Below are 24442 nucleotides of genomic sequence, written 5' to 3' on the forward strand. Positions count from 1 at the left end.
TTATGGTTTCAATCACCAATAGGCTGATTTACATTTGCATATGTTGATTTCACATTCTAAGAACCATTTGAGTCAGTATTTATACCTGGTTTCTCCTTTACAAATACAACATCTCTTTTCCTTGTTAATGCAGTTTGGAGGGTTTGGGATATGAATTGTCCACCATACACTTCAACATCTTGCCTACATTTAGAACAAACTAGGAAGTACTAAGTCTTGCATTCTCCTGACATGTGATGCAGAGACTGGTTTGGATCAAAATGCAGATTGTCAGGGCATCCAAACTACATGAAACAGCAAATTGTGGTTTGTCCTCTTGCCTATAAACCAGGATTCTAAATCATGATTAAGCTGTGCTTTAGAATCTTGCTTTTTGTTTATGTGAAAAACCATTGTTAATTGTTTCATTCAATCTGGACATCATGATAAACTGCAGGAAGTTTTCAGTCTGCACCAATGGGATTCAAAGACTTCCTGGCTGGTTCTCATAACACACAAATCTGGGTTTCTTCATGATGTTTGAATGCAGCCACCACGGTTTTCACCATGGTAATGCACAGTACTTATTTGCCAACATGAAAATACCTCTTCCTCCTTGCTTACTGTAGGCTTTCAAAAATGCAAGGCACCTAACAAGTTTAGAAGAAAGAAAAGATAAATCTGGGGTGCTGATCAGGCAGGGCTAAGCCTATTCCTGGTGCCACAATCTCTGGGCCAGATGCATTTTTGCCTACTTAACAGGAACCCATTTAATTTATTCCATATAAGTCAATGAAATCTGGTTGATTGGTGTTCACATGACCCTTCTCCAGTTGTATCTCAGAGTGCAGTCTCCATGCTTAGTTCCATACATCTCATTTTATTTATTTATGTAATTTATAGACCGCCTTTCTCACTGATACTCAAGGTGGATTACACAGTGTGAGATTAGTACAGTCAGTTTCAAGGGCATTTCCATAAACAATGTCATAGGGTAAATAAACACAATTTACAATGACATAACATTAGTAAGAATCTATACAGAGTTGAAGAAATGTTGAAACAGAATATAAGCAATTCTAGGGCTGACATTAGACAACATGAAGCACAAGTAGCTCATAGGAGCACATATTTAAAACAACAGATAGTACATAAGACAACATAGTGGTGAAGTCTATAGACCTTAATTCATTAGCAAAGCATCTGAGAGCCCCTCCCTACAGTACAAAAGCCTTTGACAATTGAAGACCATTGAAAGTATACTCTCTTCTACATAACTACTATATTTAATGGGTATATATTTATACTAGAATCTGTTTTTGGCTCCATTAGCATATAGCAAAGCATGACAAAGATGGAATTTGGGATGTGGCTTTTATGAAAGAGGCATCTAAAATTTGGAGTTATGGTGAAATGGGATGAAGGGCTCCAACAAGCAGGCTCAGTCCTCATTTCCTGTTGCCCTCTGACCTTTGTATTTTGCTCCTCCTGCTGTTCCCAGTTTCCCTTGCCTTTAACGCCCCCCCCTCCTTCCCATATACACACACTGTGTCTCACATACATACACCCTGTCATTCTTATTTTATCATCTCAGCTATCACATCCTATCCTGTTCAGGGAAGCAATCTATGTGGAGCAAGATGGCTGTAGCAGTTGCTTTGTTTAGTAGGTCTATGCCATCTTTTTTTCAAGAAAGTAATTAGCCCATACTGGTCATGCTTGATTCTCCAAGCATGAGGATGAAGTGTGACAGAAATGACATGGTATGTTGGAAAGTACCTTGCTTACCACACAAAGTCTCCTTTATGATTGAAGGATATGGGCCTATTCAACTATAATTTTGCAATGTCTTATGCTAAATATTTTAAATGCTATTATGTGTGTATATAATGAATTGATTGATTTTTTTATGCAAGTACGCCTGTTCATTCTTGTTTTATAAAAGTTGACTAGATGGACATTCATATGGCAGTACCCATTAGAGTACAGGACTGGTTATATCATCCATCCTGTGTGATTTCCTTATTAAAATTATCCACTTTTCCCTTTTTACTTTAAAAAACCCTTCCTATGAAAACATAGTTAATAAAATGCAAATGGCACATATGGTGCAATTAATATTTTATTTCACTGCCAATACACATCAACAAAATAGCCATCCTTTAATCCTTTGTCTGGTTTGAGATTCAGATCTCCAGAGACTGGTTCCCCTTGCTATGCTATGACTAGGATTTGTGTGTACAGGCAGGTAGATGAACAGAAATTCCATTGCATTTCCCAAGTTCTTGAGCTGAATTTCTTGCTGTGTTAAAAATGTTAAAAATTTTGAAATCTTCCGCCAATAATTACAATAATTGGGTAATCGGTAATTTTTTTAAATGCTTAATTTATCATTAATTATTGCTGTCAGTTCTCATATGCTTGGCTAAACTTTGTGTGCTTGTTGTATGTCTTTTTATTATATGCCTGTACACACCCCTCCCCATTCATTCATTTTTATTCTGACGATTTACACAGTTTTCTCTCCTCTAGGTTCCCTCCACATATGGTCCCTCCACATCATAGTTTACATACAACTGGGATTCCTCATCCAGCCATAGTCACCCCAACAGTCAAACAGGAATCTTCCCAGAATGATGTTGGCTCACTCCACAGCTCGTAAGTTGTTTATATTCCTGTTACTTTGTACAAATTTTAACTTAATCTTGGTTAGCAGTTGTGATCAGAAGACAAGGCTCTGCTTTGTCCCTTTATTTTGGAAGTTTTAATGGGTTTTTGGGTTTGGTTATGCAAGCAGCCTTACTGCAATAAGGCCACTAAACTACATTAGCCTTTGGATTGGTCAAGATGACTAAATATCAGATGAACTTTTAACAGAAAAAAAATTACGCCTTGTTAAAATCAAAGCCTCCCTGGACCCACCTTTGTCTTGAGATAAAAGTGACTATAAAAATAGGTTTGCTGATTGACATATTTATTTATGTGGAATCTTCGGCAAACATAAATGAACTGTTAATGATCCAAGGCAGTGAGCAAAAGTGAGTGACTAAAGCACTTTGGAATGTATTATCTGTATAAGGGATTCTGATTGGTTTCTCGTTCAAAATAGCGACATGAGTTTACATCATCTGAAATAATGCCAGGTATCCCTGACCAGGCACTTCCTAACAATGCAGGCTGCAGGGTACAATGAGATTCTGAACATGCATATTGGCTAGTACAGCCCATTGGTTCTAGTATGTCCTGTGCACAGTTATTGCCTTTCCTCAATAGCCCAATTAAAATGCATACACAGGTGTTGGATTGTAAATATTTGCCATAACTTTACAGATCAGGATCATGTTCGAAATCTGAAAGAACATCTCTGTACACAGCTTCTAATCCAGCTAAACCTGGACACACTGCCCTAAACTGTTCTATTCAGAGTTATCTTCATCAGATTACCTGCTGTGCCAAAGCAGTGTGCTATATACTGGAAACAAACAATGGGGAGGGATATTTCCCTGAGGCATCTAGCTGAGCACTGTTGGAAAGGGGTTCTTGATTTTATGTTTCTACTCAAGACCCAGGTCAAAATGAACTGAAAGAATAGGCTTTTTCCTTCCTTTACCTAATAGAGACTAATTTATGGTCTAGCAGGATATTCCTCTCTTGCTTGTCAGTCTCCAACAGTTTAAGACTTCAGCGCTTATTGCTGTACAAGCAAACAAAAATCTGGGCTTAATGGTGATTCACTATGCAAATATTATAAAGTTCTGTAGCTTAAAGGTCCAAAGCTAAAAAGGAAAAGTGTAAATTTCAGGGAAAGTTACAAATAGAAAGAAAATAATGTTTAAAAGAAAATATCCAAACTACTTAAGAAACTATATTACCATTAAATTATGTGAATATTTTTTTGCTGCCAGCATAGTACTTTGGCAGAATGATGACCAATGTGACATGGGAGGGCAGGGTTCTTTGCTTTGTGTTGTCCTGATGCTACTCTACCCTGTAACAAAGGTAGGAAAATAGTGAGCTCCTCCCACACAACCCACACAGCCTTAGGGCAATGTTGTCCTCCAAAAAGAGGGGACTGACTGTTTTCAGGATAATAAAACCAATAATTGTTCTCAGTAGCTGGACAAAATGGAAGCGTATAGTTTTAAAATAACAGCAATAAAACTCTGCTTATGAAAAGTGTGGCATAAATAATCGGTAGTGATACTGTCAGTAACACTGTTTTCTAATGTTACTACCAGGTTTAATAGTTGATTTCCCATGCTGCAATTGGTGGCTGTCTTGTTAATAGAACTCTGGGTTGCATTATGGTATGCCTGCTTCAGTTCTCAGCTATGATGGCAGGAATTAGAGCAGGGTTTTTTTTACCCCCTTCAGTGATTATTTTCATCTGTATGCCAAATTATAATCAGAATGTACTTTATACCATCTTTTAAAAATGTTCTTATCTACCAGAGCCCTTGAAGTTTAGAGCAAAAGTTAAAAATATAAAAATAGATATATTTTCTGCTATTCTGTAATTTGCTAAGAGTTGAGAAAATATTGCACTTTCTGCTTTGTAATTTTGTGTATCAATACTGTATAGTACACTGCACAACTCTTTAAAAAGTTTAACAATATCATATGGATAATATGTCAAGTAGAAATCTCTCTTGTACATACATGCTAAGATGATGATGACACCCTTTACAGCTAGTCACAAGATTTTCAAGTGTAAAATAATTAAAATGTTATCCCCTTAAAGTGATTTTAATTGTGCTAGAAGGGAAAAAAGCATTAAGAACACAGAAGAGTTTAGAATTATTTTGTATAAGCTCTATCTATTTTTTTTCCTTTCTAAACTCCCAGAAAACATCAGGACTCCAAAAAAGAAGAGGAAAAAAAGAAGCCACACATAAAGAAGCCTCTTAATGCATTTATGTTGTATATGAAGGAAATGAGAGCAAAAGTTGTAGCAGAATGCACATTGAAAGAAAGTGCAGCCATCAATCAAATCCTTGGTCGAAGGGTAAGGTTTTTTTTATTTACTTCATTTTATACCCGCACTAATGGGGACTCAGAGCAGCTTACATTATTCTTCTCTTCTCTGTTGTATCCTCACAACAACTCTGTGAGGTAGGTTAGGCTGAGAAAGTGGAACAGGCCCAAGGTAACAAAGTGAACTTCCATGGCAGAGGGGAGTTTAAACCTGGTTCTCCCAGATTCTGGTCTGACACTCTAGCCACTACACTACACTGGCTCTCCATCAAGTGATTCATCAGGTCTATGTCTCTGCATGTCAGAGCCATGGATGTGGTGTGCACGTTTACTGATGGAAGGAAAGTGAGTATGACGTGCCTCTAAAATGAAAAGATACAAGCTGTATAGTTACTTCATGTGATTAAGGGCATGTGTCCTCTCAGTGGAACTTTTTTTGTCCTGGTCCTCCATCCTAAACTGCTCTGGAAACTCTTCTGCCTTACAGCAGCCTTCCTCCACTTGGGCCCCAATAAGCTAAGCACAGTCCAGTAAGTGGACTGTAGTGTTCTGCCAAGTGCTTAGTAACCCTGCCTTTGCTGTCTGTGGCAGCAACAAAGCCATGCTGTTGGGACCATAATTGCTAAGATGTGGAATATAAATATCTCAAATATTTATCTTCTAACAAGTCACAGTCTGAAGCTGGTGGGTAGCATTTGGCTTGGTAAGTTGTGCAGACTTGTATTACAGGCTGCAAAATTTGTGAAATGACAGTGTATCAAGTGGGAAATGGGGGTTGACTTTAAAAGGTTTTTAAAGGGTAGCCTGTTTTATGGAAATTTCTTGTTTGTTTCATACAGAAGAATGATAATTAAGATGGAATAGTGTTTGGAGGACTACACCTTTCCCTTTTCCAAAGTAAAAATACTAAATCACTGTAAAAGACAACTTGAATCTTAGCTGATATGTTCTGAGTGAAATAAAACTATGAAACAAACAGGTTGTTGTATTACTTTAATTGGCTTCAGTTCTTTGAAAGTAAATACCTATCACATACACTCTGTGGTACTAATACAGTGTCGTTCTTGTGGTTTTGTCTGCCTTCTTTCTTTCCTCAGTGGCATGCATTATCCAGAGAAGAACAAGCGAAATATTATGAACTAGCCAGAAAGGAACGACAGCTCCACATGCAGCTTTACCCCGGCTGGTCCGCACGGGATAACTATGTAGGTGGCTATGTAGGTGGAATTTTTTTCAGTAGTAGAGCTTGTAGTACTGCTTTAATCTGCTGAAGTACACCCACACACGAAAGACAAGCACTACTAATCCAGTAATTCTAGTGGATGTTTTGGTTTTGTCGCCAACCCAATTGGATACAATTGGCACCCCCTCTACCTGGAGGAGGGTCCCTGTCTTGGGATAGTAAAGGTCAATTAAAAATTACAACTGAGGAGTGTCAGTAGAGCTCTATGGGAACAAAATTCTTGCAGTGTCTCCCTGGTTTTGTGCAGTTTGCAAAAAAAGAAAAGAGCTCCTTCTCTATTTTCACCCTCATTCATTTCCCCATCCCCCCAAATTAGTGCCTTGTTGCATACCTGTGTGAGAGTATAGTGGAAAGTGGAAGAATGGCTTACCCTAGCTTCAGAGAAGGACCGGCAAAGACTTGTTGGAAGTCTTGCTCTCAAGTGGGGCTAAAAGAATTATTCCACCCTCTACTTTTTAAAACGTATTACTTTGATGTACTATTGTCTGCTATGGTCATTTTTTAAACAATGCTTTTATTGATGGTATCTTTGCCAACTACCTTGGAACTGTTATTTTTGATGGAGTCATGAGATGTTCTCACTTTGCACAAAACACTTGGTATAACACTAGGTTGCTGGCTTCTTTCAGAGGTTGACACTGCTTCACAGATGTTATACTCAAACATAAACACAGCATGACTTTCCCTCCTCTCCAGACTTAAGGGTGCTCCACTGAGACAAACCCTTCCTAGATACTGGGCAGGTGTTACAGTTATGAGCTACAACCCTGTTCCTGGCACTGAAGGGGAGACTCCTCTCTACCCACTTCCTTGGCCCTCTATAATTCCCAGATCTCTTGAGTCTATGCAGGAGTTAGTGCTGGTTTTCCCTGCTTTAGTCCTAGGACTAAAAGTGTTTCACAAACATTATTTCCTCTCACAGGATTCTCTGGCTGACCCTCTGGTCTAAAGCCAGGCTCCAACTCTCCTTTCGCTCCCTTGTTTACTCTCCAACTCCAACTGACAGCTTCCCCAACATTCCATCCCCAACTGCCATTTCAGGCTAGCCACATGGCGGGGTGGGGGGAAGGAAACATGTCAATCATAGCTCACTGACTGGAAATCTCAACATCTGAAGCTGAGTCCGTCACATGTCCCACCCTTAGAGACCATTGCAATTAGGAGTGGTTCTACAAACCTCTCCAATGCAATGTGATGAGCCATGTGTGAAACCAAAGTTATTAACGATTGTTGTTCCCTTTGAGAGAGCATGAAAACAGCTTGGGTTAAGAGATTAGTGTCCTGATTCAGCATGAAACATACTTGTGAACAGCTTTCCATTGCTGGTGAACATTGTGTATTTCCCCATTTGTTTGAGCCTTATTGAAGTGGCTGGATGCTGTGAAGGGATATAAAATCAGCATCCATGGTTGTTAATCATTGCCCATTTATTATCTGTTTATTTATACCCTGCACTTCTCCCCATTGGGGACCTCCATTTTATCTTCACAACAACCATGTGAGGTGGGTTAAAATTAAACATTTTATGTAGAGTATAAATTGGTGACAGCTTCTCAAATACAATTCATCTCTGAAAGGGTCTAATCATCAAGCAGAGCCAGAGCAGGTCTTATGTACAAGTTAAGGAAGCTGCAGCTTAGGGCTTTTGATTCAAAGTCGCCTCTAAGTATTTTTAATACAATTTTTTAAAAAAAAAATTACAATAATTAACTGTTTTTGGTAGTGCTGCAAAACCTCTTAAACTTGATATAGCTTAGGACCTCAGCATATCTTAATCCAGTCCCGAGCTGAACTCAGATGACTGCACTGTAGCCATGCTTATTGCATGATCACAAGGTGAAAGTTGGAGGGTGGGGTGAGATGTATCACAGAGAATTTTAAGCTATATAATGGAATTAAACTCCAAATCACAATAAGAATTGTATACTGTCTGGCATAAGTCCTATGAACAATCAAAATAAAAAAAATAAGCTGAAAAGAAAAGCTCCCAGCAATGGATCAAGCCTTGCCTGCTTAAACCAAACTGGTTTCCATACCTTCTGGTAGCTGATTCTACAAACAACAGCCATAGCTGACATAGGTCTGCCTGCTTTGCTTTCCCTAACATGACCTCTTGAAAAGGAGGCCCTGTACCTTTTAAGGGTAGTGTAAGGCAGGGAATTCTATCAAGTGCTTCTTTATTAATCCCTGCATGACAAACTACACTTGTGATATTTTCTCATTTATATCATTTTATATCATTTTAAATGCCATCTGGTCATTGTTACCCTGATTATTAAGCTTCTGATATGCACCTTTCTTAATAGTTTGGTTGGGCCATATTCCTTCATCCCCCCCCCCCCCGCCCTTCTTACTGTGATAACATGCTGAGGGTTTTGTTGTTTTATAAAAGCATAAATTTATTTTTTCTGAAAATTTGTTTTCTTTCATAGCTGTATCAGTTTGCATATGTAAGCAGATCTCTCTATACAGAGAGGTACATAGATATGTTAACAAGCAACATGTAAGAGTTCTATTTGCCGAATGAACCTTGAAGAGGAAATAAGATAGGTAGCATCAGATCTTGCACATAACCCTTTTATTCCAAGTTCTCTTTTTCTTCTTTAAAATTGATTCCTCTGACCTCCCATTTCTTCCTCTGCTTTTGAACATAAAACAGAAGCCAGATAACCTCTTTTGAGGAGAAAGAAGTGTTTTCCTTCAACCTATGAGGCACCTCTTCCCATCTTTATCATCACCAAATGCATAGCCCATATGTGCTGTTATGAATGGAGTGTAGTGAAACCATTGGACCACAGGGACAAGTCGTTCTTGGTACTCTGCAGCCTAATTTCCTCTTGGAAGTTCAAGGAGGAGTAGTGTTGGGATGTGCTGTAATGATTGAAAGAGTTTCAGAAAATGTTCTCTCCGACTTAAGTGACTATGTCACTCACAAATGGGCATGACGGTGTCTTGAATGTCTAGGACCTTTACATTTGTCCTCAGCATGTGAGCACTGAAAATCTCTTTCTTCTCATGCTGAAAAGGACAGGATGAGAAAGCTGATGTATCCCCAGCAGCTTGAGGCTGTATCCCTGCCTGACCTTCAGGGGTAACCTTACTTCAGTAGGAAAACTCAATGCTTTGGATCACACAAGTACATCTACAAGGGTTTTACTTTTCTTTCCATACCACTCAGAGTTCTTGAAGCTGATCCCTTCCCAGGGCTTTATTTGGACAACAGATTTTTTCCAGGATGAAAAAAGGAAGTGTGTAGTGGGACTTTATAATGGAACTAGATGGCTTTCCTCCTCTCATCTGACTCTCTCTCACTCACACTCATGCACACACGCACTCACACACCAATGGCATTTACAATCCCTAATCAGGCACTGAAAGGTTTTGTGCATATGTTACTTTTTTCAAAAATTCAAGCAAAATGGTATACAAAATTAGATGTTTTATACAGATCAGATTTTAAAAATCTCAAAATTAAAATTCTCAAAATAATTTTGATGAAATTATGGGGCAATTCACTCAAGGTAACCTACTAAGGTTACTTTGGAAACATAACGTGTTGCCATGAAGCTCACAACTAGTCCATGATCATATGAAGGCATCGTTTGTGGAAGCTAGCACAGCTACGTAGGTAATAGGAAGAAATGTCTCGAATTAATTGAATTGACTTACAATCAGTAAGCAGCCTTGAATCTCAGGGAGAAAGGTGGACTATAAATAAAGTAAATAAATATATAAAGAAAAGATCCCAAGGTTTCAAAAGATGTAACTTACAGGAAAAAATCCATTTATGTTCCATTTTTTGTGTCCATTTGCCCATTTCCTGACCTTAGGGTTTACATATTTTCCACATATGGTCAAGATATTTTCCTATGCATCATGAAAATTGATTGACAATGTAAAATGAGCTAATGGCACCAAAAAAACCCAACAACTTGTTACAGGAAGAAAAAAATCTGTCATTAAATTAAACGAAACTTAAAAATTTTAATGTCATGTATAGGAAAGTGGAATGTGCAATTTTCTTCATTGTTTTATACGTGTATGCTTTTTGTAGCATATGAAATGCACATTAGGTATTTTCTATGAATTCCCTTTCTGTGCAGAATTGAAATAATTGCGTGAGTTGTACTTATCTATGTTCTGAAATTATTAATGCTAGAGCCCCTGTTACTGTAAATATTTTACACTGAGTATGGAAGCACTGCTGAGATCGTAAATGCCTTCTGTAAATCAATTTACATGTAAGGTAAACTATGCGGATCTTAACTAGATTGGGTAAATTCTTAATTGTTGCAGTAATGCCTCAAAATTCTTGGCAGTTGCATTAAATCTTTCTTCTATCACTAGAAGGTTCTCCTGAACAAGTTTTATTTGTCGCATCCAAAATAGCAGGGTAGCAGTTTACAGCCTGAATAACAACAACAACAACAACATCTGATTTATATACTGCCCTTCAGGGCAACTTAACACCCACTCAGAGCGGTTTACACAGTATGTTGTTATTATACACATAACAATCACCTTGTGAGGTGGGTGGGGCTGAGAGAGCTCCAAGAAGCTGTGACTGACCCAAGGTTACTCAGCTGGCTTCAGGTGGCGGAGTGGGGAATCAAACCCAGTTCTCCAGATTAGAGTCGCAGCAAAGAAGGAGCAAGTTCTCAAAGGCTTATGCCTGGAGATCTGCAGGAGTTACATCTTTAAAAAGAATGTTCACGTCTCCTCTTCTTACTGGTACATTCCAGGGAACATAAACATCATAGTGGACATGCTGAGCTATAACCCAAATTGAACCATTGAAGTGGGAACTAGGCCAAGGAACAGAAGACAAAACAGATCTAAGAAAAACTTTCCCCACCTTCTTTAGCGTTACAGTCACTCAGTAAACTTACAAGTGTTCTAATTCTTTGGACAAGGTATCAGTTGACCTTTGTATACATTAGAGCACCCAGTTTCTGTTACTCCCTTGTGAATATACATTAACACCTCTTTCTTACTTCGTCAGCTACAGAAATATAGATACAGAAAGTCTAAGTGACCATTGTGTTGCTTGTAGTCAGTGATTAGTCAAAAAGCAATAGTTGCTGTCTACCTGGAACTAATAAAGAAGAGGAAACTGTGCAGGTCTTTAATGTTACCAGTAGTTTTCATCCCTTAGTTTTTCACTATCATTTTTTCCCCTGACGTGCAAGTATAGAATGACTTTTTTGTTAAAGTTTCTGGAAATAATGTAAATGTACTACATTGTTTTTACTTCTACTTATTAAGGATGCCAGGACCTCTATGGGCCAAACTTGGGAGGGGGGGTATGGATTTGGGAAACAGAAAGGTACTTACCCTTCTATGTGCATGCTCCTGCACCCACCTGTTGTACCAGAAAATATGACTTCTTGGTGTGATGCGAACACTACATGTTGTGCCTGGGAACAGTTCCCCCCAAATTGTCCCCAAACTTAGTGTTTCAGAACGATTTTCAATGAATTGTCCCCCAAGGCAACCCATAGCTTCCATTTCATGCTGGAAAATGACATCGTTTTCCAGGTCATGAAGACGCATGGACACACCTTGCACAGGTGCCTTCCCCCCCACCAGTGAAAGGAGTGGAGGTGGGGGCAGGGGCTGAGGTCAAAGGATCCCCTGCCTTCAGCAGGTGCTTGGCAACCCTACTTCTTACTCAATTGATTATACAGCTAATAAAAGAATCCATTCATAACATAAGTTTTCTATCCATGGGTACTTTTATTTATTCATGAGAGTTTCTCAGACTTTCTCAAACTTTTGAATAGAGTATTTACCTACAGTCTTTATTGTGTACTAAAAGCAAAAGCAACAATATCTGGGTCAAATTAATAACATGGGCCACCATTTTTATTTTGATGTTGACTAATTCTGGACTTCCGTTACTGGTTATTCACTGTCACTTTTCAGTTTTCAGTCAACAACCATCCATAACTGTCTTATGTTCTTCGTATACTTTTTTTCCTTCAGTCAGAGTCTTGCCTTTTGTAAGGATTGGTTTCTTTAAGATGACAGATAGAGACAGGGCTGTTAAAATTGTATTATTTCGTTCCTTCCTTCCTTCCTTCCTTCCTTCCTTCCTTCCTTCCTTCCTTCCTTCCTTCCTTCCTTCCTTCCTTCCTTCCTTCCTTCCTTCCTTCCTTCCTTCTTCTTTGGTTAGAGCTGACTCACCAATTCTGGGCCCTTCATTCTTGTCTTTGTATGTCAGTTATATTATTAGGATGGTTGAAGTATCCATACAGGTGGAAAGGAATGTGAAGAGCAATTTGTGCTGTTGAAAATACTATATTGCCAGGTGCACTGAAACTCAGAGGCTTTGCAGAACAGTTCTCTCCCTTGTCTCCTCTTAAAATAAGGGTTTGTAGCTATAATTTCATGCATTTCTGTTTCATTCAGGGCAAGAAGAAGAAGAGGAAAAGGGACAAACAGCCAGGAGAGACAAATGGTAAGTAAATATTTTATTTATTCTTTAGTGGAAAAATGGAAGCCACAATTCCTAATAGTGTTATGAAGGAGTCAGTTAGCGGTCTGTCAGTCTCCTTAGGAAAGGGCTATTGCTACGTCCAGCTTTTCTTGCTGGATTTTAAATACACTTCCATCATTTGCTTATTGCTGGCCTTTTAAAACTAGCAGCCACAATTACATGCATGAGCAGCATATTGCAACTGTAGTCAAATTTGCACTTAAATGCAAAACCGTTCACTGCAGAGCCATAGTTTGTTAATGCCTGCACCATCATTATGAAAGAGGTCTGCTGAGTGTGAATGTGCCTGTGCACGTGTGTGAGTTTGGTATTAATATGGGCTGTGTGTTCTGATGCATGCCTTTACAGTGGTAAATTACAGCCATTTAAAAAAAAATTAAGGAGGTTTGCCATTCTTTAGGAAATTAGAAATACTGCATAGGCAATATCATAGTCAATTTAAAAAAACCCTGATAACATTTTTCTTTGAAGCCTTTGTATAATTTGTTCTTTTTTTTCAGAACACAGCGAATGTTTCCTAAATCCTTGCCTTTCACTTCCTCCGATTACAGGTGCTAATGTCATTTTCCGCCATTTAAAATAGTTTTGTAAACTGCTTTTAATTTTTTTATCCTGCCATTATAGATTTTATTAATATTTAAACACTGACATTAAAAATAAATTTTACCATTCACATGCTTGTAGCATATATATATAGATATAGATATTAATGTGATATAATTGGTAGTTTTTTGTTTTTGTTTCTAATTTGCTATTCATTACAATTGCTATTAAACCGTAATGCAGTAAAAAATAACTCAGTTATACTAACTGTGCAAATTGAATATGCAGTATTTCTTTAAAGAAACTGATGTAAACTGGAAGAAAATAATGAACCTCCTTAATCTAATGGCATTTTACGCGGCACCCACTAAAGTCTTCTCATGCCAGCATGCAACCACTTTTTTAAAAACTTTGTTTTACATTTCTGCTCAGACATATCCATTTCTATTCACTCGCTTTACTTGCATATACTGCTTGCTTCCATGCTTATAATCATGTTACTTCTGGCTGGAACTAACACATCCATTCACTGTCTGCTCGTTCTGATCCGTTTCTTTTTTAAAACTTTTTTTTAAGAATGTTTATTCCCAAAGCTGCATTATCCCCCCCCCAGACAATTTTATTTTACCTCCTTTTAATTTAAATCTGAAGAGGAAAGCATGTTAGAGATCTAATTTCCATACTTAGTTTCTTTCCTTCTTGTGCTTTTTTCTGTAAGAAATATTTAAACAACAGCACAATACACAAAGCATTATTCCTGCACAAACCCATTTGCATTTTTGTGGGTCTTGTGTAGAAGTCATTGATGGATTGTGTTTCCAGTTCCTCTTAAATCACTGATAACATTCTCCTCTTTTTTTTAAAGACAGCGCTTACCAAAGGGATACTGCAGCTTTAATTGCAACAGCTAATTTCAAAAGTTAGATAGATGTAATATTCGTTATTTTAAAAATAAAACATTCAGAAGTCAATATTTTGCAATTAATAATGAGGTCATTTATTTTTATTTCCTTTTTTATTTTAATTTTTTCTTATTTTTATCTTTTTCTTTTCCCCCCCTCTTTTTCTCTCTCTCTTTCTCTTTTTCTGCTTGCTTCTTTCTTGACCTCATTCAGACCTGAGCGCTCCTAAGAAATGCCGAGCGCGCTTTGGCCTTGATCAACAGAATAACTGGTGCGGTCCCTGCAGGTGTGTATAGTCTTCCCCCGACTTGCTATGGCTGGTTTTGCAGCTGGTTTATTTGGTACTTCCCCCTGCCCCTCCCTCTTCTCCTGCTTTGTTGCTTTGTAGCTCTGTGTTGTGATCTAGAAGACACAAGGGAGTGGGACGCTGCTGCCAATGATCATCTCTTTCTGTGTAAAGGATTTTGCACTCCCTCCCCATTTGTGTTTCCTCCACCCACCTCCTCACTGCCGCTAGCTGAAAAAAATACCCACTGTAAGACAGCATCAGCCTAGGCCTGCACACAAAACCCCATCCTTCTCTGTGGAAAGTTGCATATCTTTTTAAAAACATTGCCAAACATCCTTTGATATCAAGGTCTAAAGTGCACCAGGGAAGATGTAAAGCTAAGTGAAGGGAATGCACAGCAGGCTTAGGCATTGTAGGTGTGAGTCGCCTTGTAGAAGTCCTCTTTCTTTCATGCCCTTTGGTGTGAAAGATTGCCAATTGAACTGAGAGAAATGTTAGCTAAAGCTAAGATTTCACATCCAACTGAGCTCTATCCACCATTGTGTTGTATTTTTTTGTGTTTACCTTGTGCTAACAGATGCAAATACTCCAAAGAAGTGTCGGGCATTGTTCGGGCTTGACCGACAGAGTTTATGGTGCAAACCATGCAGGTATACTACCCGTTAGGCCTTTGGGGAACTAAAAGCATTCTGTCATCTTAGCATTACATGTGTGATTTATTTTTTAATCCTTCCCTCCTTCCTTTCCCTGCCTTCCTTGCTACTACAACATCAATTGCTAATAAATTTTTATCTTCATAAGTCTTTGCTAATTCAATGCAAATTTCTTCCCTTTCTTGACCAATAACGTATCTCTTGGTGATAGCTGGGAATTGGTACACCCCTGAGATGCAGAAGCTACCATTTCTTGGTCAAACAAGTGTATTGTAGACTTTTACACAAACTTCTGTATGTGTGCCCACAGTCTCCAAAGGATTTTAAAAGACCGTGTCGCTGCAGCACCAATAATTTCACTATGACAAATGAGAATTTAGCATCTCATAAGCAATAAAAGTCTGTTAATAAATTTAGTAGTATGCTTTAAATTCTACATTAAGTGTGCTTTTGAAAGTTCATATTATTCCTAAGATTCATTTTGGCACCATTTTAAAGATGCCTGGAGGAAATCTTTGCAGTGCCAACTTGTTACTGGTCCATTACATTCAGATCTATTGGATAAATTATTTGTTACTCAGGTGTTCAACTTATACATTGATGGCACCAAAGGCACCAAAGACCAAAACATTTGAAACTCTTGTTCTATGACAGGTTTAAGTGAAACCTGTATCTCCACAGATAGATTCTGTAGGCACCTGTTCTTTGGTGAAGGGAAGCAAACTATCTCTTGTTGCATTCTTTTTCCCTTAATATGGTTAAATTTGTTATTTCTCTGTTCTGATCCAAGCAGTCTTTGAATTTGGAATATTATGATGGTAGGTATTTCAGTCCAATGCACACTCTTCTCTGTATGTAGTGCTTCCCTCCTCACCTTTTTCTCTGCTCCACACCCATATCATGTGCTTCATTCCTTTTTTAGAACATAGAGCAGTTATTCATATTCTGTGCATGTTGACCTTGTTAGTTGTGTGATGCTAAGCTTTAAACATGGATTGAAAACGTACTGTTCATCTAATTGTTAGATAAAATTCATGCATTGTCCTTCAAGGGCTGTCTTTCCCCTAAACCTTGTGACCTCCCATCTGATGCATGCTTTAGCACTGTGATTTGTGTAGCAGGTGCCCCAATGATAGCAGAGGTCATTCCAATATAAATACTAAATTTCTTTTAAAAATCAAGGGAAATAATAGAACACCTGGATATCAGCTGAAACTGTAAAGATGACTTAACGAATATAGCCTATATTCTGTTTAATTAGGTTTATCTGGTGTTTAACAGCATATGAAACAAATACTTATGTGACCTATAGACAATCATTTTTATATTTGTCAAACTTGCAGTGCAATCCTGGGCAGGGTTACTCCACTAAAATAAATGCTGCATAGGATTGCACTGAGTATGTTGAATAGGAAGAAGTGCTAGGCTCTAAATACCTGGTTGGTTGCTCATTTTTAACAAGGGGATATTTTGAAGAGAGAAAGAGCTGATAAACCAGCAATTATCAGTCCGCCAACTGACCAACAGCCAAACAATCTGAGACTTGGGGAGCAGACCTAACCAGGTCTACTAGGAAGTAAGTCCAGTTTTATTTAATGGGGCTTACTCTCAGGAAACAGCAGCCATCAGCAGAGGGATCCTTCACCCTCTGTCATCCAGTATATGGCTTGCTTGAGAGAATATACATATGAGAGCTGCTGTAACATGGTGGTTAAGTGGCTGGACTGAATCAGCACTCTGCTAGTTCAAGTCCCGCTACTGAATTCTGCAGGTGGCCTTGGGTAAGCCACTTCCCTCCGCTCCAGTTTTATTATGGGGGTAATAATAACACTGCCTTTATTCACCGCTCTGAGTGTGGCACTAACCTGTCCAGAAGGGTGGTATATAAGCACACTGTTGTTGTTGTTATGTACAAAAGCTGCCTCATACTGAAGCAGACCAAGGTCAGATGATGGTAGCTCCCCAGGGTCTCAGGTAGAGGTAGGGAAACCTAACTAAATATGAGATGGGGTGCGTACCAGGGGGCTAAACTGAGTGCCAGGTGGGAAGCCTTTGGACCAGTCTCCAGTTGCCTATCCCGAACTTAATTCATGTTTCTGACTCTTATTATCCATCTACTGAAGCTATCATTCTACTGTTTAAAATCTCAGATTTAAAAGGATCCCAGACTCTATTATCATGGCATTTTGGTTTATACGATTTCAGTTTAATTCAGAAAGCATTGTTGCAAGCAAGGCACTTGGTTTGAAAGTAACTCTTCAAACCACAGCATGATTTTAATCAACTTCATTATAATGGATTTTGAGGGACTACATACTACTTTAGGTTGTGGCTTTCTTTTTTGCTTTGATTCCAGTGTTTTTCTAAAATTGAATTTTGAGGAAATAAATTGTACGTTGCAGTTTCAGTAATAGGAAACATATCGAAATAAATGTGTGTAGAGAGAGAGTGGGCACAAGCGCACCTGCCCCATTTCCTGCCTCTATTAAATTATTGGCTCATGAGCACAAAGTCTGTTCTCATAGGGTGAGAACAGCATACATCCCTCTTGTGATTGGAAATACTTGAAAAAGCTGCATTCCCATTCAGGCCTATGCTTGAATGTGCATGGATTCTGTTCCCAAGCAAATGATCGTGCGTAGGTGGGACCAGCGTGCATGTACCCATCCCCGTTCTACATGTGTTGATTTCAACGTCCATAATGTGGGTAGACAGCTACACTAAAATAGTTCTAATGGATAGATTTCACAAACCAGGCACACTATTTCTGTCCAGAACAACATCAGTTTCTATGAAGTGGTTTCAGGGGCTAATAATAAAAATGAGACAACAACTCTGATGTCATTATTATTTACTGGGTATTTAACATTCCCAACATAAATTAAGTTTCTATTAGGAAAGTATTTTGGTCTATGTTTTAGGCATGTACCCACATGGAGAATCATTTTCTAGAACATAGAATTCAGGATTTTAAAGGTCAGAATAATCATGTGACTTCAGTTAAGTAAGATCCTTTTATAATTGTTTTTTAAAGCTATCATCACGGCCATCATAGTTTGCCACAACCCTTATACAATCATCCCTTAAGCAAAACACTTTCACTCTGAATTGTAGTGGTTTCTTAATATTGCTCCACATTTTCCTCCATATTCTAAACAAAAAGAGATTGTTGAACTAAACAATCAGTTTTTACCATCTCTGAAAAATTGAGCTTCATATGCTCAAGGACACATACTGAAGCTGTGGCTGAACCAGTCATGAAACACCTTGCAAACCACAGCTCCCAATTTTCTATCTAGTTCTGTATGTTTGAAGAGAGCTCTAAAAAAGAATAGGTGGTGCCTACAATCCAGGGGAAGGATGGGATTACTAGTGGCAGATTGATGCTCTGCATAGTGTTATGCCCATTCTTATGTCTAGTGGAATAAATTATGCATATGAAAATATATGTATGTTTTAATTATCTAAACTGTAGACTTAGCACTGAATCTTGGAAGGTACATACATCCCCGGACTTGTCCCTTTTTTATGATCAGAGAAACGTCATTTCATGTTAATGACTGTTTGTTTGTTTCATTTATATTCTACCTCTCTCCAGTGTGAACCCAAAGTGGTTTACATTGTTCTCCTCTTTCCATTTTATCCTCACAACACTTCTCTAGGGAGGTGAGGCTGAGAGTTTATGACTGGCCCAAGGTCACTCATCAAGCTTCCATGGCAGAACAGGGATTCAAACCTGGGTCTTCCAGAACTTAGTCCAAAACTCTGGCCTCTACACCACACTGACTCTTTATAGCATGTGTTTTTAATCTGTTGGAGTATGCAGCAGTCATTATACATGACCTTAGATACATCAGCTTCTGCTTATTGTTCTTGTTGTTTACTCCATCATTTCCCTCAATCATACTGGTCAAGAGACTGATTCTGACTTATAAGTGACTAACTGTGAAATCCTAAGCAGACTGCAGTCAATGGGCTTAGACTGGTGTAACTCTGTTTAGGATTTCACTGTTAAGGAGGGGCAACAACCAAACCCATAAAAATACTGCTTGTATCTTGATCGTGTTATATTTTGCCATAGTAGGCACTGGCTTTTCTTAGCCAAGTACTGAAATGAGATTTTTAAATTTTGAAAAAAAAGAGTAGGTGGCAGGGTGGTGGAGGAAACTGAATTTGGGTGCTGATCTCAGCCCTTCTTAAGGATGGATTTCAAATGTAGAAGTGTAGTTATCTTCATTCCCTAAGTAAAAAAAAAGTCTTGTTTGCATCATATGGGCTTACCAGTGTATGGTATGCCTATGATTACAAAATCTTTTATCAAGGAGAAGTGTCTCAGAAATTAAGTGGGAGGAGAATGATTTCACCTAGAGGCCCTTCCCTTGTTCTTGTCCCTGCACCATTTGTGCAGTATAGACTGCTAGGGCTACCAACAAGAACATGGTGACTCATCCATAAAGTTCCCGTGACTTACTGGTAGACCTTCCTTTGGTATTTGGAAGATACTGCTGTCCAGCCAAGATAGGAATATTTTGCATGTTGTGTGCTGAATGTCCTCATATAATGGGCTCCCCTAAATATTAGCACCACTCTGTTAATATAATGTTGCTCATTTCCCATGGGCTGGTCAAAAAATTGCTGCTTTGAACTGTTGATATGGTAACATTGCCTCCTTTCAGTCTGAAGGGACTAATTAAATGCTAAGGAATAAAGAACATGAAAGAGTTCAGGCCAGTGGGTTACATTAATTTCTTGCTAATAGATTTCCAGTTTTTATACTCAAGGTAGGAAACTGCTAGTAAGGTTCTGTTTAGAGCCCACCAAATTGCTTTTTCATCTTTTAACTTGCCTTAATAAAGCATGGTTTGCTGTTGCCTGCCATCTTGCACATTTTCTCTTTCTTATTATTTCTGCTTTTCATTATTTTCATCTCTGCTTTTGTTACTCTGTTTCCTAAGGTTTTAAGTGCATGACTGTCTTAGTTTCTAGCATGTCTTGATCAGCAGGCTAATGTGGTTAAAATTCTACATTGCCCTAACAATTGACTTTGCTTTGTGGAACATTGGGTGGAACTTGAGTCTTTTGACTGTAGGGGTGGGGATATTAGTCACTTCCCAGAATCCTTTAGGGTTTATAAAGAGCAGACTCACTAGGACTCCCACAATATAAGTGATAGTATCTTGGAAATGTTAATGTCACCTTAGAGGCTAAAGGTGTTCTGACAGTGCACTGCACCTGTACAAGCCTCAGTGAAGTGAAAAGGAGCAACATGAAAATGAAAAGTGGTAGGTGAATTACTCTCTTAGTGGGTATAGACCTCTCCTTGGATATATATGTAGTAATTTTCAGACTGCAGATATAATTTGTTGTTACTTGCTTGGTACATCAAACCAGCGGAAAACTCCCAGCTGACCTTTTTAATTCTATATATGGGTCAGCATAGAACTTGTTTTCTTCATTTTTGCTTGTGGGGATAGCTTAAATAAAGAGTCAACTTCTATTGGCTATATAAACATACACTTTTCATAACGCTCAGCTGAGATTCTTATAATTCCCAAGGTGTGCTGGTAATGTAATTGTCTTACATTGACTTGTGCTTTTGGCCAGAAAACTGTGCTTGCTAGGACTGGTTTTTAAAGAATCTGTGGTACCCAGGGAGTACCTGCTCTTCAGGATGCACACAATTGTATGCTCTTGCTATGCCACAAGGCATATTTTCTGAACATAAGGGAGTAAGTTCAATGGGAAAGTGGCATCCTTTATATACAGCTTGATTCATTTTGATAAATGTGGTTGGAGGAACCGCTTGTTTTAAGTTTAACTTATTGTGAAGCTCTGTTTTCTAACTGTTTTTTAAAATATACCTTTGGTTGTTTAGTTCATACACTTCACCTTTGAAGTTGCAGGAGTGAATTTGGGCAACATTCCTTTAACAACAAAGCAGAAACAAAATAGTTCTTTTCCCCATCCCCACCCTTATAAAAATGTGATAAGCCACAACCTGCAGGTCATTCAACCAGTTATTCCTGTTAATTTGGATGGTATTTCTGTTCATCTTTCTCTTTCTTCATTCCCCTCTTTGACTTTTCCTATTACTCTCTTATTTTTTTGTCTGTCTGTTTGTGTTTGTAACAGTGATATATATTTATTTTTATGGTGTGGTTCTGAACAGAAACAAGCAGCAGTGGTAGATCCTCGGCTACAGTTGTATCGCAAAGGTGGGGGTATCTTCTAAAACAGGCAGGAAGTTTCAGTCTTTCAGAAATGTTTATCAGAAACAGTCTGTAATATTTTTAATATGAAAGTAGGAATTTAAAAGCTCAAAAATCAATATTTTTTTTTACTAAGAGAACATGAGACTAATTTTTAAAAGTTTCCTAGGTGAGGCAAAGAGTAAATTCTTCTAGACAGTAGAAAGTTAGATTCCTTAACATAATTATTGTCCATATGTGACCAGCACCACGGTAATGGAGTGTAGCTACTTTTGGATTACTTATTTTTCTTTTACATTAGCATCTTCACCTTTTATTCACAGAGGATTCTTTCCCTGTTTCTAGGAGAAAAAAAAAGTGCGTTCGCTACATACAAGGTGAAGGCAGCTGCGTCAGCCCACCCTCTTCAGATGGAAGCCTACTAGACTCTCCTCCGTCTTCTCCTAATATGCTAGCTTCCCCCACAAGAGACTCAAAACCACAGACTGAACAAACCCAACCTCTCTCACTCACGTTGAAACCTGACCCTCTGGTGCACCTCTCGATGATGCCGCCCCCATCGTCCTCCATAGTTCTGACTGAAAACTCCACTAGCAAATCCAGTGGTCTGCCTGCTAGTAATTGTCAGAATGGAGCATTAGACCATCAGTCTGCTACTTTACAGCAGTCAGCACCATCCTCTTCTTTGTTAGCGCAACCATCAACATCCTCCTTGCATTCCCATAATTCTTTGGCTGGAACACAGCCACAGCCACTGTCACTTGTAACCAAGTCTTTAGAATAGCTTTAGCCTCTTGTAGTTCTTTTGTTTTTTGTGTATGTTGAGATTTTTTTCCTTTTGTTTGTATTTTTAAAAATTTGTGCCATATGGCTACATTAGTTGATGTCTATCGAGTTCATTGGTCAATATTTGACCCATTGTTAATTTCAATTTTTTTCCCCTTTTGACTATGTAGATGAGAAAAATCCTCGTGATTCTGCCAAAATTTTTATCAACAGCTGTTTAAAGTCTTTGTAGCGTTTAAATATATATATATATATATAAATATATATATACATAACTGTTATGTAGTTCCAATAGCCTAGTTTCAAAGACTGATTTTAAAAATGAAAAAGAAGCAATTTTGAAGCAGCCCTTGCAGAAGGCGTTGGTTCTTTATTATTTGTATTAAATACGAGCTTGCGAACCAATCATTTTACATCTGGTTTTTACAACATTTTAAGGGCACAAGGAATGCAGTGCCGCAATTTTTTTTCTTTTTTTGTGTAATACAACTTTTCTGTGATGTTATTTGTTATTGTTTAAATGTACAGAAACAAAGGGTTAAAATGTGTTAATATACCATGTTCCATGGTGTTGTTCTTTTTGGGGGGAGGGAATGCTACTCAACAATTAAAAAGTATCACAATGCTATTGGACCAGTAGTATTTATTGCTTTAGAGATTGCTTGTTGTATCTGTATGTTGTCCCCTTTTAATTTTTTTTCTTTTTTTTTCCTTAAAGCATTGTATAAAGGGTTTTTTTCCTCTTAGTGTAAGCATCATATATATAACAACTCATTTGTACAAGGTTTTTAAGTTTATATATAAATGTGTATATATATACATATATATATATATATATATATGTTGGCTTCTCTTTCTTTTGTTTTAAATACTTTAATTTGTTTTCTGTCACACAGTTGCCACCAAATGGACATTTGAAGACGGATCAATACTATAAAAATTGCTTAAAAAGCCATTACATGAAATAAAACTTGAAAATTTAGCACGGGGCCTTTAAAAAATGCTGTTGGAAAAGCAGTAGCGCCCCTCCCCATATAGAACTGCAGATAACTTCCCTGCCACTTTCTAGACTGTAAACAAAACTTTTTATGTGCCAAAATTCTCAGTGATTTTCTCTTTTTCCCAACAACTTTTTTATGCTGTATTTTTTTGTCCATCCTGTTTTGCTGTGATGTTACATAGATAGATATGTATGTAGTTTTTAATGTCACCTATTACAGATGTGTTTGGTAGCAGATTGTCCAGAAAACATTTAAAAATGAAGAGGTATAAACCCTAAAGGGCCAAATTCTGTATATTAGATTATTCATAAAAGGAAAAATGAGACTGCCACTTTTATGTATACTTACTACATACAGGTAGGTAGCAAACTTTAAAAAACTCCTAGGCATGTTGATGTTGCAAAAAATTTTTAAAAAGATAAATGCTGTATAAAGCTGAAAAAATGTTCATCTGTTCATCCAGTGCCATTGTAGTTGACATGAAGCGATTGTAAAACTGTCTCCAGTTTTCTTCTCTGGTTTATTAAGATGCTAACTATGACAATTTTTTTTTGTGAATCCTTTGAATGTTTCCTAACAGTTGTGATGTTACTGTTCCGTTTTATTGCTCTTATTCCAATTTTTTCATTTCTAATGGTTTGGAAGCCATTTTTGTAATGAATAAATGTCCATGCTGTACAGTATCTGTAGCATGCAGTTCTGGATTAATAAAAGCAACTTAGTATGTGCAGATGAAGACTTGGCAGCTCATTTACCTATAGGCTTCATTTAAGACCCATCTCAGCCAAACAGGTTTTCAGCTTTGTATACATGATAATTTTCAGCTTTGTCTCATGATAGTACCTGATTAGAGCACTTAATTATAATTTGCTAAAATACAGCCAAATACAATGGGGAATGGTAGTGGTTAAGTATCTCTCAGACCTCCTGCTCCTGCGGATATTTTGAAATGTTTAAAATCAGAAGCTGAGACTGGACCATGATCAGTCTTACACTCTATTTATTTATGAAGCCCAAGTATTTGCATCTGAAAGGTTGCAGCACACTAACAGTGAAATCCTAAGAAGAGTCACTCCAGTCTAAGCCCACTGAAATCAATGGGCTTAGATTGGAGTAAGTCTGCTTAGGATTTCATTTTAAAAGTATTTAACTATGCTAAATTGAACCTCAAGACCGAATTCTGTAGGCTCTTACTTGCACAAACGACAGTCATAATAGTGGACAGAGTTTCTGTGATCTGCCTTAAATTCTGTAAAGAAAGTAAATAATATTTCTGTTCGATCTATTGTCGAAGGCTTTCACGGCCGGAGAACAATGGTTGTTGTGGATTTTCCGGGCTGTATAGCCATGGTCTTGGCATTGTA

The 24442-nt window shown here is 37.9% G+C and overlaps 1 protein-coding gene across 22 annotated transcripts in view; it reads left to right on the forward strand.

The window, feature by feature from the left end:
• TCF7L2 (transcription factor 7 like 2) overlaps positions 1-23814 on the forward strand; it is a 271006-nt gene extending 247192 nt beyond the window's left edge. Inside the window, exons 8-15 of one of the 22 annotated variants that reach the window (XM_054982204.1) lie at positions 2497-2637; positions 4825-4984; positions 6051-6170; positions 12608-12656; positions 13196-13246; positions 14354-14426; positions 15007-15079; positions 21637-21735. In XM_054982204.1, the coding sequence (XP_054838179.1) occupies positions 2497-2637; positions 4825-4984; positions 6051-6170; positions 12608-12656; positions 13196-13246; positions 14354-14426; positions 15007-15049 (637 nt within the window). In that variant the 3' untranslated portion in view covers positions 15050-15079; positions 21637-21735. Of the gene's footprint in view, positions 1-2496; positions 2638-4824; positions 4985-6050; positions 6171-12607; positions 12657-13195; positions 13247-14353; positions 14427-15006; positions 15080-21614 lie in introns of all 22 variants that reach the window. The other 21 variants (XM_054982206.1, XM_054982205.1, XM_054982191.1 and 18 more) reach the window with 21 other exon arrangements.
• The last annotated feature ends 628 nt before the right edge of the window (positions 23815-24442 follow it).

Source organism: Eublepharis macularius, chromosome 6 (assembly GCF_028583425.1).
Source record: "Eublepharis macularius isolate TG4126 chromosome 6, MPM_Emac_v1.0, whole genome shotgun sequence".
Lineage (NCBI taxonomy): Eukaryota > Metazoa > Chordata > Lepidosauria > Squamata > Eublepharidae > Eublepharis > Eublepharis macularius.